General features: G+C 44.9%; 1 protein-coding gene across 4 annotated transcripts in view; it reads left to right on the forward strand.

Annotated features, from left to right (window-relative positions):
- Positions 1–26: 26 nt before the first annotated feature.
- The window catches only part of NF1 (neurofibromin 1), a 75,527-nt gene continuing 60,431 nt past the window's right edge, over positions 27–15,122 (forward strand). For all 4 annotated transcript variants that reach the window (XM_041425431.1, XM_041425432.1, XM_041425433.1 and 1 more), the window contains exons 1-9: positions 27–414; positions 7,197–7,340; positions 8,828–8,911; positions 10,521–10,711; positions 12,930–13,036; positions 13,296–13,363; positions 13,600–13,675; positions 14,190–14,347; positions 14,880–15,053. In XM_041425431.1, the coding sequence (XP_041281365.1) occupies positions 7,338–7,340; positions 8,828–8,911; positions 10,521–10,711; positions 12,930–13,036; positions 13,296–13,363; positions 13,600–13,675; positions 14,190–14,347; positions 14,880–15,053 (861 nt within the window). In that variant the 5' untranslated portion in view covers positions 27–414; positions 7,197–7,337. The remainder of the gene's footprint in view (positions 415–7,196; positions 7,341–8,827; positions 8,912–10,520; positions 10,712–12,929; positions 13,037–13,295; positions 13,364–13,599; positions 13,676–14,189; positions 14,348–14,879; positions 15,054–15,122) is intronic.

Below are 15,122 nucleotides of genomic sequence, written 5' to 3' on the forward strand. Positions count from 1 at the left end.
CGGCCGTGAGGAGGGGCCTGGCTCCCCCTCGCTGCTCTCCCCCGCCTCTCCCCGAGTGTCTCTGCTCTCCGTGGACATCGCTGGGAAATCCGCGTCCTCGCTTTACATCATCTGGCTCTCCCAAGGGAGGGAGGGCCTCGACAGCGAGGCTGGGGAGCGCTGGAGGCGCTGCCCGTGCCCCCCGGAGCAAGGGCGATGTCGGTGTGCAGCCCCAGCCCCCCGAGCGCGGCTCCCGGGCGTCGCCAGGGGGTTCCAGCCCTGCGTTCTATTGCAGCCGTGGGTATTTACATCTCCTTGCGAAAGTCAGCGCTAGTAGTTCGGAGAAGGATTTTCTGAATGGAAGGAAGAGGGATTTGTTGGCCTTAGGCTTTATATTTCTCTGATCCACCAGCAGGACGTGCTTACCGGGATTAGGTGGGTGACTCCCGCTGGGGCTAAGCCCGGTGCTTACACTCCTTCCCTGCTCCCGAGGTGCTTTCCTGACCTGAGCTGGCTCCCGTGAGGCTCAGTGATCAGTTCCCGTGTTGTTTGTCTCATTTTGCCCCTCTGTGAGTGCAGCCCTTGTGTCACGGAAGGCCCAGCTCTGTGAGACCCTGCTTGGTGTAAATCCATCAAAAACGTGGAGCTGCTCCTGCAGACTGAGCCCTGTTCTGTGCTGCAGCTGTCCCTCAGTGCTGCTGGGCTTCAACACCCTGCAGAAAGATGTGGCCTGCTGCAAGAAAAACAAGCTGTTTCTTTTTACATTTATATGAAGTTTATTTTGAAGAGGAAAATATCAAACTTTGTCTTTTGACATTATAATGAGGCAGATTTTTGCAATACATTATAAACATAATTGCATAGTTATCTTATTCTCCCCCTTGAGTCATAGTTCATTTTTTCCATAAGATTGGAAAACATAGGATTGATTATGCTCCCAATAATGCAAGAAAATACTTCTTGATGTACTGGTGTTAAAAGTACTGGGCTTTCTCCTCTTCTTTGTGTGTATTGTGGAATTGGGCTTGCCAGCATCTGTTAGGAGTTACAAACTTAGAATTATTTTTCTGTGCTTTTTGTGGCATGGTTATGGATAGGTGTAGGGGAAGGGTCCTCTCTGGATAGGAAGAAAACTTCTGATTCTTGAGATGCTGAAATAGTGGAGTTACAGTGATAGTATGCATCAAGTACATCACTGTGGGTCACAGTCGTGGTGTCTTACCAAAATACACTGAATATGTGCAGATTTCTTCAGTGGTGTTCACACAGCTGTGGGGTTTGCATGCTGTGTCCCTGAATGCAGGAGCCCTGGGCTCAGCACCAGGAGCCACCTTGGCGTGTCACACTGGGTGTGAGTGGGGAGGGGGAGAGGGGCAGCTCAGGTCCCTTGGGCTTTGCTTTTTCTGCCCAGGGGAAGACAAACTTGCTTGGCGTGTCACACTGGGTGTGAGGGGGAGAGGGGCAGCTCAGGTCCCTTGGGCTTTGCTTTTTCTGCCCAGGGGAAGACAAACTTCTCCAGGGTGTCTTCCTTCCTTTGCAAAGAAGGAAAGTGTAACCATCTTTCCTCCCAACTTACAGATGTAGACAGGCTTTTCATTCATTTGCTGAGTGCTTGAATTCATTTTAGGAAAGATGAAACAGCAAGCTGAGAGGATGCTAATTGGTATTGAAAACAAGGGAAATCAGGGCAAACCAGTCTGCTCTGGCCTGCTCTTGTTTATTGTTATAAATGCTGCTTTAACCAAAATCTGCTTTTGTGTGTACAATTCTGTGGGCCTGGAGTGACTGGCAGGCAGAGTTTTGTGAATTAACCAGTGCCTGGCTGATGGAATAAACCCTGGAGCTCCTGCCAGTGGTGCCCTGTGCTCCCGTGAGCCCTCACCTGCTGCAGGGCTGGCCTGGGGCTGCCCCAGCCTTCAGCTGCTGCAGAAGAAGCTGTTGCTGGGACCTGTGGGACCAGACCACGCCGACAGAGAGCATGAGACCTCTCAGCAGAGCCTGCTCTTAGTACTAGTTATTGTATTTTTCAAAACTTGGGGTGAACAGCATAAAATTAGACTGCAGTACTACTGGAATTCCCTGTGATTTCAGACACAGAGCTATGGAAGATAAAATTCTCTCTGTTTTTCCTGGGGAAATGCTTCCAGTTTTGTGTTTTCATAGAGCTTTAAGTGTGTTGCAATGTGAAACACAGGAAGGCTGGCACTGCACTGGAGTAGTTGTGAGCATAGTTGGAGGAGTCTGACTGTCCAAGCCCTTTATATCTAGGTTGATTTAAAACTATCAGATGTAATAAAAACTGTTAATCCTTTATAAACTTGTGGCCATGTAAGTGGTTATTGTGGTGGAGTGCCCATCCCTGGAAGTGTTCAAGGAATACTGGATGTGGCACTCAGTGCTGTGTGCTGTGACAGACTGGGGATCAGTCACAGGTTGGACTCAGCAGTCTCAGAGGTCTCTTCCAACATTAATGATCCTGTGGTTCTGTGATTCTGATATGCTTTAAAGAAAGAAGACTTTTGTTATGTGGGTTTTGGTTTAGGCTTCCCATTTGCAGTTCATGAGGTGTGATGGCTCTCAGTTAAGAAAGTGCATCAAAAATGGAAGTCAGTAGTAATGTTCCATTCTCCCTTTAATTAAAAAGTATTAAATTAAAGCAAATATTCCCTCCTCCTGTTGATTTTTCTCCACAGTGTTTGACGTCTGTGCAGAATCAGAGACCTGCAGAAGCAGTGTTTGCAGGTACCAGCTCTGGTTTTTCTCGTGGCTTGTTAGGGAATCACTGGTAGCGATGGGATGTACTGTGGGGTGTGCTGTGCTGGCTGTGCCCCCAGGGGTGTACCTGTGCTGGGAGGGGAGGCTGGGCCAGAGTGGGGATCAGTCACAGGTTGGACTCAGCAGTCTCAGAGGTCTCTTCCAACATTAATGATCCTGTGGTTCTGTGATTCTGATATGCTTTAAAGAAAGAAGACTTTTGTTATGTGGGTTTTGGTTTAGGCTTCCCATTTGCAGTTCATGAGGTGTGATGGCTCTCAGTTAAGAAAGTGCATCAAAAATGGAAGTCAGTAGTAATGTTCCATTCTCCCTTTAATTAAAAAGTATTAAATTAAAGCAAATATTCCCTCCTCCTGTTGATTTTTCTCCACAGTGTTTGAAATCTGTGCAGGATCAGAGACCTGCAAAAGCAGTGTTTGCAGGTACCAGCTCTGGTTTTTCTCGTGGCTTGTTAGGGAATCACTGGTAGCGATGGGATGTACTGTGGGGTGTGCTGTGCTGGCTGTGCCCCCAGGGGTGTACCTGTGCTGGGAGGGGAGGCTGGGCTGGTGCAGCTCCTGTGCACAGCTCTGGGTGTGGGGCAGAGTGCCCCAGGAGCTGGGGCTGAGCCAGGCTGCAGCCCTGCCCTGCAGCTCAAGGCGTGCTGTTCCATCTGCCCCGCAGCAGAACCTGCAGTGGCTCTGATGTGATGGCTCTCAGGGTGAGTGCAGTGGATTTGCAGCTGAGGTGCTGCTCTGCACAGGGCTGCAGCCCAGGGACAGGGAAGGAAATGCCCAGGTGTTACCTGGCTGCAGTGAGGAGCTGCTGAAGGTGTCCAGGTGACCCACAGCCCATCCTCACCTAACAGTGTTTGTGCTGGCAGGATGGGTAAAAACACTGCTGCTCACAGTGCCAACTTCCAGTCACCTTCTGACAATGCTTTATTTTTAGAGCACCCTGTATAAAAACTTTAGAAAGTTTGAAACTTGGGAAGACTGGGCTGTGAGGTTCTTTTCAGGGATAGTGCCTCTTTAGCAGGTGTGTGTTGATGGAGGGGAGGAAGATGCCTGTTGATTTAGAGGGGTTTGTGTCTGGTTCTGGCAGTGCTGATGCTGAGGAGGGATGGTGCTGTGGGGATTTTCTGTCACCAGTAGGTTTGTGTCTTACAGTCTGCTGAAAAGTTCCAAGAAATTGTTTGGAAGGATGAACTGAGATGGATTTTGGGTCTCTTAAGGATAGCAATAGGGATTTAGGGATTTTTTCCTAGATGTTGTGTGTTTCTTCAGACTATTAGGTACCGACTAACTAGAGTTGATTTAACTTTGAGTTCATTAATTACAAGTGATAAAGCAAAATCCATAGCTCAGTGTAGCTTTCCTCAGCAGCCTGAGTGCACAAGTTACAGACACTCAGGCCTGTCAGTGGTTGTATTTCCAAACCAATGTCCATGTTCATATAGCAACTGATTGAACCTTCTTGCATCAGACTAGAGAATACCTGAAACAGGTATTGCTAATCATGTTTTTCACAGGCATGAAAAACACCCATTTTTTCTAAAAAATTAGTATCTCTGACCAAGGCAGGATTCCTTAAACTGAACATTTTTGGCTAAAAGTGAAAAAAAAAATCCCAAACACAGTAAATATCTTTTTTATTTCTCCATTTCTAAGATTTACAATTTGGTAGCTGTAAAGGTTCCAGATTTCATCTACCTATCTTGTCTTTGTTCACTGTGTGAAATAAGGAAAAATTTAGACCCAAGTGCCATTGTTGCCTGTCCTCTGTGGCTTGTTTGACCCCTGAAGGAGCTGTGAGGCTGCCCTGGGGCGAGGCAGGGTGTGTGGAGCCCACCTGGGTGTGTGCCCAGTGCAGCTCCAGCCCTGCTGGCTGCTGTGCCAGCGGTGACAGGAGCTGAGCTGGGGCAGTGCCTGTCCCTTTGCTGCTCTGGGGTGAGCTCAGAGCAGGGCTTGTTCAGGGCTTGCAGCCCCAGGTGTGTTTAAGCTTTGTGCTCTAATTTCTGTTTCTAGTTCAAATAGCTCTACAGGAAACCATTTATCAGTATTTCTTTTTTCTAAAATAAAATCAAAGTCAATGAAAGTAAAATTTCAGCTTTCCCCCACCCCAGTGTGTAGATTAATGGATATTTGTAGAGAAGTAAAGTAGATTCTCTTTAGTCGCTCAGCACCGGCACTGCATTCTGTGAGGGGAAATAAAATGTTCCAGCGTGTCAGAGTGCACAAAGAAAAGAGCTGAGAAATAAAAACCCCCAAAATAACAGTGCTAATATTTCCTTTTTGTATAGTTTCCTTTTTTAAATGATAGTATAAAAAGCAGTTTTACTTCTAGGTGACCTTGTTGTAGTGGCTGTTGTGGCAGGAAGCTCCAGAAGTGTGTAATGTGATGTTTCTCTGGCATGGGAGCACACAGAACTAGATCTATGACACAGTTTCTTTGAGAGGCTCTTCTCGAGGGTTTTAGCACTCAGTGGTATTGAGCTTTGCTGCTGCTGTCAGCACAGAGACTTGAAAATTCAAATAAAAGTACTAGCAATAGTGAAATTTTAAATTAAATGTATCTATCATCCTCCAATGACTTCCAAAAATGTATTATAGAAATAACATCTGACAGTGAAAACAAAGCTTGAGTCATAAATGCTGTTTATTCTGCTTTTCCAGGGGTAGAAGAGCAGATTGGGGCCCTCGTGCTGCAGTAAAGCCCTGCAGTCCAGACTGCCAGGGAGTCACAGGCTGCAGTGGGGATGAGCAGGACTGCCCCACGGGCTGTTGCTGTGGGTGTCTTTGCAGGCAGAGTCTCAGCCCTTGTCCTGGAGGTGCCACAGCTCCCGGAGCTGTCTGGGTCTGGTGCTCCTCGGGGACCTGGGGCTGCTGCCCCAGGGTCTTTGCTCTGATCTGGAGTGCCAGGACCATCTTTTTCTGTCATTGAGACTCAGCCATTCTCTTAGGAAAGACCCAGCCCGTGTCCATAGGGTCCATGGTACCAAAAGAATTGAGCTTGAGCCCACACCAAAGCTCAGCTTATACAGAGAGGGAGTCACCCCATGGTGTCAGAGCAGGACAGTGTGTCAGTGCCCTTTTCCCTCCCTGGGGACAGGCTGGGTCGGGCACACTGCATTCAGAACCGTTGGACAAAAGTGCTCCAGGCTGGGGTTCTTCCATGCCATTCATCTTGCATTTTAAATCTGGGCATTCGCTTTGCCCAGCAGAAGGTGGTGTCAGGTGGCTGAGGGGGCAGTGGGGAGGGTGCCCTTCCAGAGCCCCCAGCCTCCGAGGTGCCTCCTAAGGCACTTTGCAGTGTAAAGCTGATGGTAATTCCTTGGAATCCTTCTTTTACCCTCTCTTAAGTTCTCTCTCTCTCTGATAATCTTTTCTAATGCACAAATATTACACCATGGCATTTCCACTGAGCTATTGCTGTCTTCCAGAATACACCTTTATCCACAGTTCTGGTCAAAATTGGTTAAAACTTTTAGTAGCAATTCAAGCTCCTATGGATAGGGAATTCCAAGGTCACACTTTAAAATACAAACGGCATAAATGTTCCTATATTAGTTTGCTTTTAAAAACTAGAAATCCTGATTAAAAGGGTTGTTTCTGAAGAGTGGTGTCCCAGAGGTGGCGGCTGGGAGCAGGCAGGGGGAGTGGGTGTGTGCCTGGGAAGTGACTTGTTTGTGACCCCTGAAGAATTTGGGTACAGCAGGGAACAAAGCACCCAGTGTTCACACAGCAGCAGGAAGATCTCGGGGCGGTGCAGTCGCTCTGAATCTTCTCCTTCTGGGAAAAGATGGATTTCAGGTCTAGTTTTTACCACTGGCTGATGGCAGGGACAGGTAACGTGTGGCTCACAGGTGCTCCAGGCGTGTTTGAGGCTGAGATTCATCACTGGGGGTGTTTGTGGGGGGACCCCAAAGGTACCCACATCCGTGGGGGCTGCAGGGCCAGCACAGCATCCTCCTTGGCCAGTCCTGCCCTGTGACAGAGCAGGGGACACACATGGAGCAGCTGCTGCCTTCCAGCTCACCTGCTCTGGGAGCTGCTGGGGTTTTCCTCCCCTCAGGTCCCAAGATGCAATTTTTTTCTTGCAGGTATTAGCCTTGGAAGATTTTTGGTTTTTATTAAGCCCATTTTTAAAATAAAGAATCTTTTCTTATAATTCTGTCTTACATTTTTCTGCTCCTTTTGATTGCTTTGACATCCAGGTTGTAGAAAATTTATCACAAAATAGAGGCTTAGTTTCAGTTCAGAAAAAGGAACAGGTGATCTTAAGCATTTTGTTTTATAGATAACTAATGGAAAGATGAATGTAGAGAAGGTGAAATAATGTATTCACTATTGTCTCTTGTTGAATGTTTTTCAAGGTGGTTTCTGGTGTGTCACAAGTTTTTAACCCATTTTTAAAGCTGTAAATTTCAGTGTGAAAAAGCTTATGGCAGTTCTCTCTTGTAGCTTCCAATAAAGGCTTGCCAGCAGAATACCCACACCAAAGTCAGCACGGAGCACAACAAGGAATGTCTCATCAACATTTCCAAGTACAAGTTTTCCCTGGTCATCAGTGGTCTCACCAATATATTAAAAAATGTTAATAACATGGTAAGTTTTCTAATTTTGCATTGTTTGGTGATTTTTTGTCAAATAGTTGTTATTATTTCTATTGTAAAACCTGCAGAGAATTACTTGAAATTTAGTCAGATTGTTGCTTGCCTTTTACACTTACTTGCTTTCTGTTCAGCAGCATCCATCAGAGCCATGTTCCACAGAAAGGCATTGGGATTTTGGGGCAGGGCAGGGATTTAATACTTGAGTTATTTGAATTTTCCTGGCTGCCTGGGTGTTTTACTGTGTGTCTGTGTATATATATATATAATAGATGTATTTTTTAACAACCAGATGAGTTGCAGACAGAACCTTTGCCATGAGAAAAGTTTAGTTCATTGAGTTTTGAATCCATGTAATTTGGGATCATTTGGAATGTCCCCAAACAGTAACAGAACTGGCCAGGCTCTGGCAGTATTTTTTTTATGGTTTTAGAGACATTCTTTGGAGTGAGCCCTTGGCTGTCAGTTGTACAGGGATGTGCATCTGCTGGAACTGCAGAGGACTGATAAAATGAGCAAACAGGTTGCCCTGCTGCTAGGGATTTTAGGCTGCTTAAAGCTACCTGTAATCCCTTTGGAGAGAGATTTTATTTTAATTAAACTCTACAGGCATGAGGGAACATGTTGATGTGCAAGGCGATTGGGTGATAAATGAGAAAACTGTACAGTTTAAGTAAGTTTCTCTGTGTGATACGCAGATTTTGGGAGGAAAGACCCAGCTGGAAGTGTCAATTAAAAAGTCTGCCCTGAGGAGCAAGTCTGAATGTTTGTTGTGTGTGGTGGTCTGAGCTCCTGTGGGAGTCAGCAATAAATGGGGAGGGTTTCTGTAGCTGGGACAGACCAGCCCAAGAGACACTCAATCACAGCAGTCTTGGTTCAGAGAGAGTCCCAGCTGAAACCTGGGCTGAGGTGAGCCACCCCTGCCCCGGGGTGAAGCAAACTGCTCTGGGTGACTCTGACAGGTGCTCTGTCTGTGGGCAGCTGTACCCACCTGCTTTTGGCTGAGTCTTTCCTGCTTTATTTTGCTGGTTTAATGTTGCTGGAGGCAGTGCCTGTTCTTGGCACAGGACTGGGTGCTGGCTGGATCACCCCAGGGAATCCTGCCCGTGTCTGCAGTGGGGCATCCTGTCCAGAGCTGCAGGATCAGCACTGATTGATACCAAAATAGGTTCTGAAGGGTGGAACCCACACTTGTGAGCAGCCAGTGGGCCTGGTGGAGGTGAGGGGCTGCAGGGCACCTCCACTCTTACTTTGCAGGGGCTGTTTGTTCCTTATTGCATTTGGCATTGCAGACTGGACAAAGATAGTTCTTTAGTGATAAGGTTTTAATTCCTATTTTAATCTGACTTTTGCTGGCTTTATGTTTAAACTCCAAACCTGAGCAGTAATGGAGCCATAATTTACTGTGCCACTTTGCTGCTTCCCTTTCATTACATCACAAGTCAAAGATCTGTGTCTCAGATGAATCCATTCTACTTCTAGAGAATATTTGGAGAAACTGCTGAAAAGAATTTATATCTATCTCAGCTGATTATCTTGGATACACTGGAAAAATGTCTGGCAGGGGTGAGTAGGCTTGCATAAGTAATTCTAACTTGGAATCCAGTGGGTTGGAGAATACAGGTCAAATGCTTGTGTATCTGTTGTTACTGGTACTAAAAACTCATCAGATTTAGAGCAAAATAGGATTAATGCCATTTAAAAATACTAAAACTTCCTATTAATGCAAGTAGTTGATGTGCATTAACGATTTGGAGGGTGCTTTTTACTGTCTAAAATTAATGGTCCTTTTTCCTGTTAAAAGTAGCAGAGGATTCAGCACAAGTTTTTCTTTCCTGCTACTTCGTTCTCTGCATACAGTGCTGAGTTTTCTTTAAATGTCTTAAAACTTTCATTTGTTGAAGTAATTTTCCATGTGCTTTTATACAGAGCAGAAACTTTGCTGCCACTACTCTAGAGATGATTTCTGCAGGTGTTTCCTAGATGACATTAGTTAGCCGTGTCCAGATCTCCGCTGGGAGTGCAGGCCTGAGCTTTCCAGTCAGAGCTGCTGCGAGGCAGTCTGCTGGGCCCTTGGGGAGGAGAGTGCTGCTGCTTGTACAACTTACTGTGCTGAGCTGGAATTGCAAAGCCAGACTTCACTGAGAGCGAGATTTGCACTGGTTTATTCTTTTAACAAGAGCGGGATTTTATTTTTAAGCTGTGTTAGATTTCCAGCTTTTAGAGCTGAGGAAATCACCTCTTTTTGGCACTTTTTGTCTTTGATGCATTGAGTCAAAAGAACAGTTTGAGTCAAAGATCCAGAATTTTAACTTCAGAATTTAGTTATTTTTAAATATTTCTACTATGCGTAATGTTTGAAACAGTGGTTTTCCTGATAGATCATCATATTTAAATACCCTAAAATTGTGCTGAATGTTTCTTGCTCTGTCACTTGAAGTGAGAGCAGTTTGAGGCAGAATATGTTAAATCAGAGTGAGCCAAAGCTCTGTACAAAGCGTGTTGTGTTCTGTGGTATCTTCAGATGGATTTCTTGCTCAATGTTTCATCAAGTTCTCATGGCAACAGGACTCAGGTCAACTAAGTGGGAGTCTCTGAAACTTCCCAATTCCCTATGGAAAACTCATTGGTAGAATTTTAGAAAGCTTTAGTGCTGACCCTTCTGTTAAAACTTGCTCTTAGTAGAGCAAAGTTTCACTTTGAATTCTTCTGTAAATAGTTTCCTTATGTCTCACACTGTGCAAACTGGCAAAAATGAGATTTTTCTTTTGCGGGGAAATTAAGCCATTTTTTGACTTGTATAGAGCAATTCCCAGCAAGAGCGAGGGAAAAGCACCTCTTTTTGGTTCATTTTTAATACAAAATACTCACTGTCAAAATAGGGCCACAAGCCCCTACCCAAAGGGAAGAGAGGGTGGGCTTTGCCCTTTAGCCCTCAGTGGAACCCGAGGCAGGCAGTGCTGTCCTGGTCCTCACACAGAGCAGCAGGGCTCAGAACAAAGCACGTGCTGCTTCACAAACTGGTTTGATGTTTTGCCTGGTGCTCGCTGGGATGGATCAGCCTGGTGTCCTCAGCTGGAGCCGTGGGGTGCTTTGGCTGCCCTGGGAAGGAGCTGTGTGCAGGTCGGGAGGTTGGATGCAGCTCTCCAGGCTCAGCGAACGCGTTTGTCCCCAGCAACCGAAGGACACCATGCGCCTGGACGAGACCATGCTGGTGAAGCAGCTGCTGCCCGAGATCTGCCACTTCATCCACACCTACCGCGAGGGCAACCAGCACGCGGCCGAGCTGCGCAGCTCCGCCTCGGGCGTGCTCTTCTCGCTCAGCTGCAACAACTTCAACGCCGTCTTCAGCCGCATCTCCACCAGGTACGGACCGCTGCTGCAGCCCTGGGGAGGGGGCAGGACAGCATCTGAACTGCTGCCTGCAGCCTCTGTCTGCCACCAGCTGTATGCTGTTCAGAGCAGCTAAGGCTTTAAATATTCCTTAGGGGGGTAGTTCTCAAGTGAAATGCCCTCAACCTTTCACTGGGCAAAGTGAAAGGTTTACTTGGGTTTCAGGTTATGAAATGAACCCATTTCAACCCCATCCTGGGTTACCACTGGCTGCATTTATTGCTTTTTTAATCTGCTTTCAGAAGTACCACTGAAAATAGTGAGTGAAGGTAATGCAGCAGAAGAAGTTGAATAAGTTCTTGTGGGTGCAAGGTGTCTTGGGAAAAAAAAGAATGCTGAAGCTAATGGTTGTATCCATTTACTTAGAAATATAGAATGAAAACTGGTGATTGCCCACAGCTCTGCTGGAGCCCCATGGTTGTTTTCCTGCTAGGAAGCTTTTATGTTAAATCTGTCTTATGCCTGAAGGGGACAAACAGCTGGGCTGTTTGTTAGTTGTTGGAAAAGACCCATTTGTCTTCTGACTGACTTGAGTTTCACAGCACATTTACTGAAAAAATAACTGGATTTTCTGCTTTGCTAAGTAAGGAGGGAGACAGGCCCAAAATTTCCATTTATTTTCTTTTTTTTTGCTCTGTTCCAGATCCTTCTGATGCTTCAGCATTTGTCAGTCCAGTAGAGTGGTGTGCTAAACTTTTTATTACTGAAGTTCTTTGATATTTTTTGAAAGGTGCTTGAAGTAGCTTAGCTCTTGTCACACAGTGATACAGTTGACATCATTCTTGATTTATTAGAAATGGAGCCTGGGCAGCCTTACATGGTCACATAGCAATGAGTGAGCCAGTTTAATTGAAACAAAGATTTATATTTTCCTCATATATTTATATATTTCTTTGGGAGATGTTTGTGTTTTAGAATTCAGTCTGAAATGATTGAGTAATTTGAAATTTCAAGTATTTTCAAAGTTGTTACAGAGCCTTTAATAACTTCTATTTCAAGAACGTAGACTTGCCAGCTAGCATGGGGGATGTGGTTTTACTCTATAGGTTGATAGTGTTTTGTTGCTTATGGAAATGGAAACAATTTCTTTTGCTCCTTTTATTGGAAGCATTTTTGGTTGAATTTTTTTGAGAACTGCTGAATCCAGTGGCTGGACCTGTGTGTATTTGTGTGCCTGTAGCACGGTTTGTTCCCCTGCTCCAGAGCCTCCTCAGCATCCCTTTGAGCTGGAGCACAGTGCTTTTCCCCTAACCTGTTCTCCCTTGCAGATGGCTTGTACAGCAACAGTTAAATGTTTGACCAATTGTTGCTGGTCTCCACAGGGGTCAGCCTGCTGCCAGTCAGCACTGCTGATCCCTGACCTGGGTTTCCTGTTTAGGCATATTTCTGGGCCTTGCACAGCAGCTGGGGGATTTTTGGCATGAAAAGCACAGCAGTGGGGACCTTCCCATTCCCAGCGAGGGCTGTTAAGTTTCCCTGGCGCTGAAGACATGAAGAACTGCTTTTGTGTCTAGTACTAGAAATCACATTCCATGTCTGAAACACATCTGTAGCCTTGGAAGGAGCTGGGGCAGTCCCGAGTTTGTGGGAACAGATGCTGTAGTGATCAGTGGCTCGGTGTCTGGGAGATGCTGAGTAAATTCTCTGAGACAGCAGTGTGAAAAGATGTTCTTACGTTTGAACTGGTGTGATTAAACTTCATCCTGTGTGTTCAGGCCAGAGAAATGTGGAGCAAGAATGGTTGTAGCTCAGTGCAGTGATATCCAGAGTACCATCAGTCCCTGCTGTGCTCTGAGATCTTACCTGGGCCAGGACCTGCTGTGAAGGAGCAGCAGCCTAAAGGTGTCAGGAGTCCATGACTTCAGTGTTTAGTTGAAAAGGTGACAAGGTTACTGCCACAGGAGGGGGATAACAGGAGGATTTAGGCAAATCTTGGGCACAGTCAATCCACAGAAGGTACTGGCATCTGTAAGATCATCACTGGTTTTCTGGCTCCATTTTCAGTATGAGGATGGCACAAGACTGTAATATTAAGTCTTAATCGTGCAAGATCTTTTATTTCTAAATCTGGAAGTGTTCATCTGAGACGATGGAACATTCTCCTCCTATTGAAATGTGTAATCTCACTGGTGTGTTCATACCTGTCTGACAGGATCTGATGGAAAAGTTTATTTACTTTGTATATTTTTAGATTACAGGAACTGACTGTTTGTTCAGAAGATAATGCTGATGTTCATGATATTGAACTTTTACAGTACATCAGTGTGGATTGTTCAAAACTCAAGCGACTCTTGCAAGGTATGATCTGAGCCTGTGTTTTGAAATATTTCTATTTTAATCTGGTTAGTCAGAGATGATACAGTGCAATTGATATATCTGGGTTTTATTGCTCTGTTTTACTCCAAGCAGTCATGTATTTACTGAAGCATTTAAAAGTAGTTAAATACTATTAAAACATTGATTTGAAAATTGCTTTGCACTTCAAATATCTTGTATAACCTGTGTTGTTTTTAGAACAAGTTTTTGTTCTAAATGCAGAAATGTTTTATCTTTACAGAGACTGTATTCAAGTTTAAAGCTCTTAAGAAAGTAGCTCAGTTAGCTGTTATCAACAGTCTTGAGAAGGTAAGTGCTCAGTACTTCTGTTTCATTGCTTATTTGTAGACTTTCTTCTAGTTTAGGAATAGTTGCAATTCAGTAATTTACTATAAAATAAAAATTGCTGCCTCCCTTTGATGCAAGTATGTTTTGCAAGAAATTTTGAGTGATTAGAATTAAGAATAAAACCTCTTAGTTTAAATGTGTAATTCAGTAAAATTGTTGAAGCTCTGGAATGTGAAGGTGTTTCCCATTATCTGCAGGCATTTTGGAACTGGGTGGAAAACTATCCTGATGAATTCACAAAGCTGTACCAAACCCCCCAGACTGACATGGCTGGTAAGACATAACACATCACAGTGTTCAAGGCTGGTTTCTCAGACATCACCAAGTGCATTCACTTGCATTTTGTGCCCTCTTTGCTCCTTGTGCAGCCTTCAAATAAACAAATTTCTGTCAGCCTTTGTCAGGGCAGGCAAGGGTATGTTCCTATCTGTTTTCTTTCCTGACTCCCCTTTTAAAAGAGATTCATTTTGTGCTTCACAACACAAAAAAATAAACCCCAAAAGATGGAGAGTCTTAAAATTTATATTTTTCATCTTGATACAGGGTAAAAACTTAGAGAACGTCACCTTTACTTGTCTCTAGTGAAAAAGAGAGGAGAATTTATATTTTCAGGTAAACCATGTCTTTAACTGGGTTGAGACCACTTGATCCCCAGTAGCATGTCAGTATTGTGCAGACCAGAACTTTCCTTCTGTGTAGGTGGAACTATCCCTCTGCTCTTTTATACCTGTTCTTTACCTCTTCATAGTTAAAACTGGTGTTGGACTTGGGCTTATGTTTTATGCAGATTGTGCTGAGAAGTTGTTTGATTTAGTGGATGGCTTTGCTGAAAGCACGAAACGTAAAGCAGCAGTGTGGCCACTGCAGATCATCCTCCTGGTCCTGTGTCCAGAGATAATCCAAGATATAGCAAAGGATGTGGTAGAGGAAACTAAAATGAACAAGGTAAGAGAAGTAGCTGAATTCTGGCTCTGTTTTTTAGAGTCTGCTTGGTTTTGCTGAATCTGTATTTCAGGGATGTTTAATTTTGTCTTTCCTCCTTCAAGAGCACATTGCTATTCCATATGTAAATTTATGCACTCTTTTTAAGTTCTCACCTTACATACGTTCTTTTACTGTCAGTAATTCATACAGAAAGTATGTCCCAAACAATGTTATTTCAGAACTTTTCCATTTCCTTGGAGATTTGAGTCTCTGTGCTGTGATTTCCTCTGCCTCCACCCACAGCAAACGGCTGTGCTGAGGTTCTGGGGTCTGCAGGGGCTGTGAGCCCCACAGGTGCAGCACCTGCTGAGTTTGGTGTGGCTGCAGCATTAGGGCTGAGAGTGAGCAAGCACCGCTTGTGCCATTGTCATTGCCCCAGGTCTGTCAAAGGGAATGTCTTTAGTAATGACAGGATTTCTCCAGGGTGCTGCATCCGGTTGGGTTTTGCCATTACAGTGTCTGGTTATAACTGTCCCTGGTTTGAATTCTGCAGAAGCTGTTCCTGGACAATCTCAGGAAGGCTCTGGCAGGACACGGTGGGAGCAGGCAGCTGACTGAAAGTGCTGCTATTGCTTGTGTTAAACTGTGCAAAGCATCTACCTACATCAACTGGGAAGATAACTCTGTCATTTTCCTGCTAGTGCAGTCCATGGTAGTAGATCTTAAGGTAAGAATGTCCGTTTCCTAATTGCAGTGAAGAAATTTGAAATAATGAAGTTAACCTTGAATTTCTTAA

This window comes from Onychostruthus taczanowskii, unplaced genomic scaffold (genome assembly GCF_017590055.1).
Source record: "Onychostruthus taczanowskii isolate IOZ18803 unplaced genomic scaffold, ASM1759005v1 scaffold89, whole genome shotgun sequence".
Taxonomy (NCBI): domain Eukaryota; kingdom Metazoa; phylum Chordata; class Aves; order Passeriformes; family Passeridae; genus Onychostruthus; species Onychostruthus taczanowskii.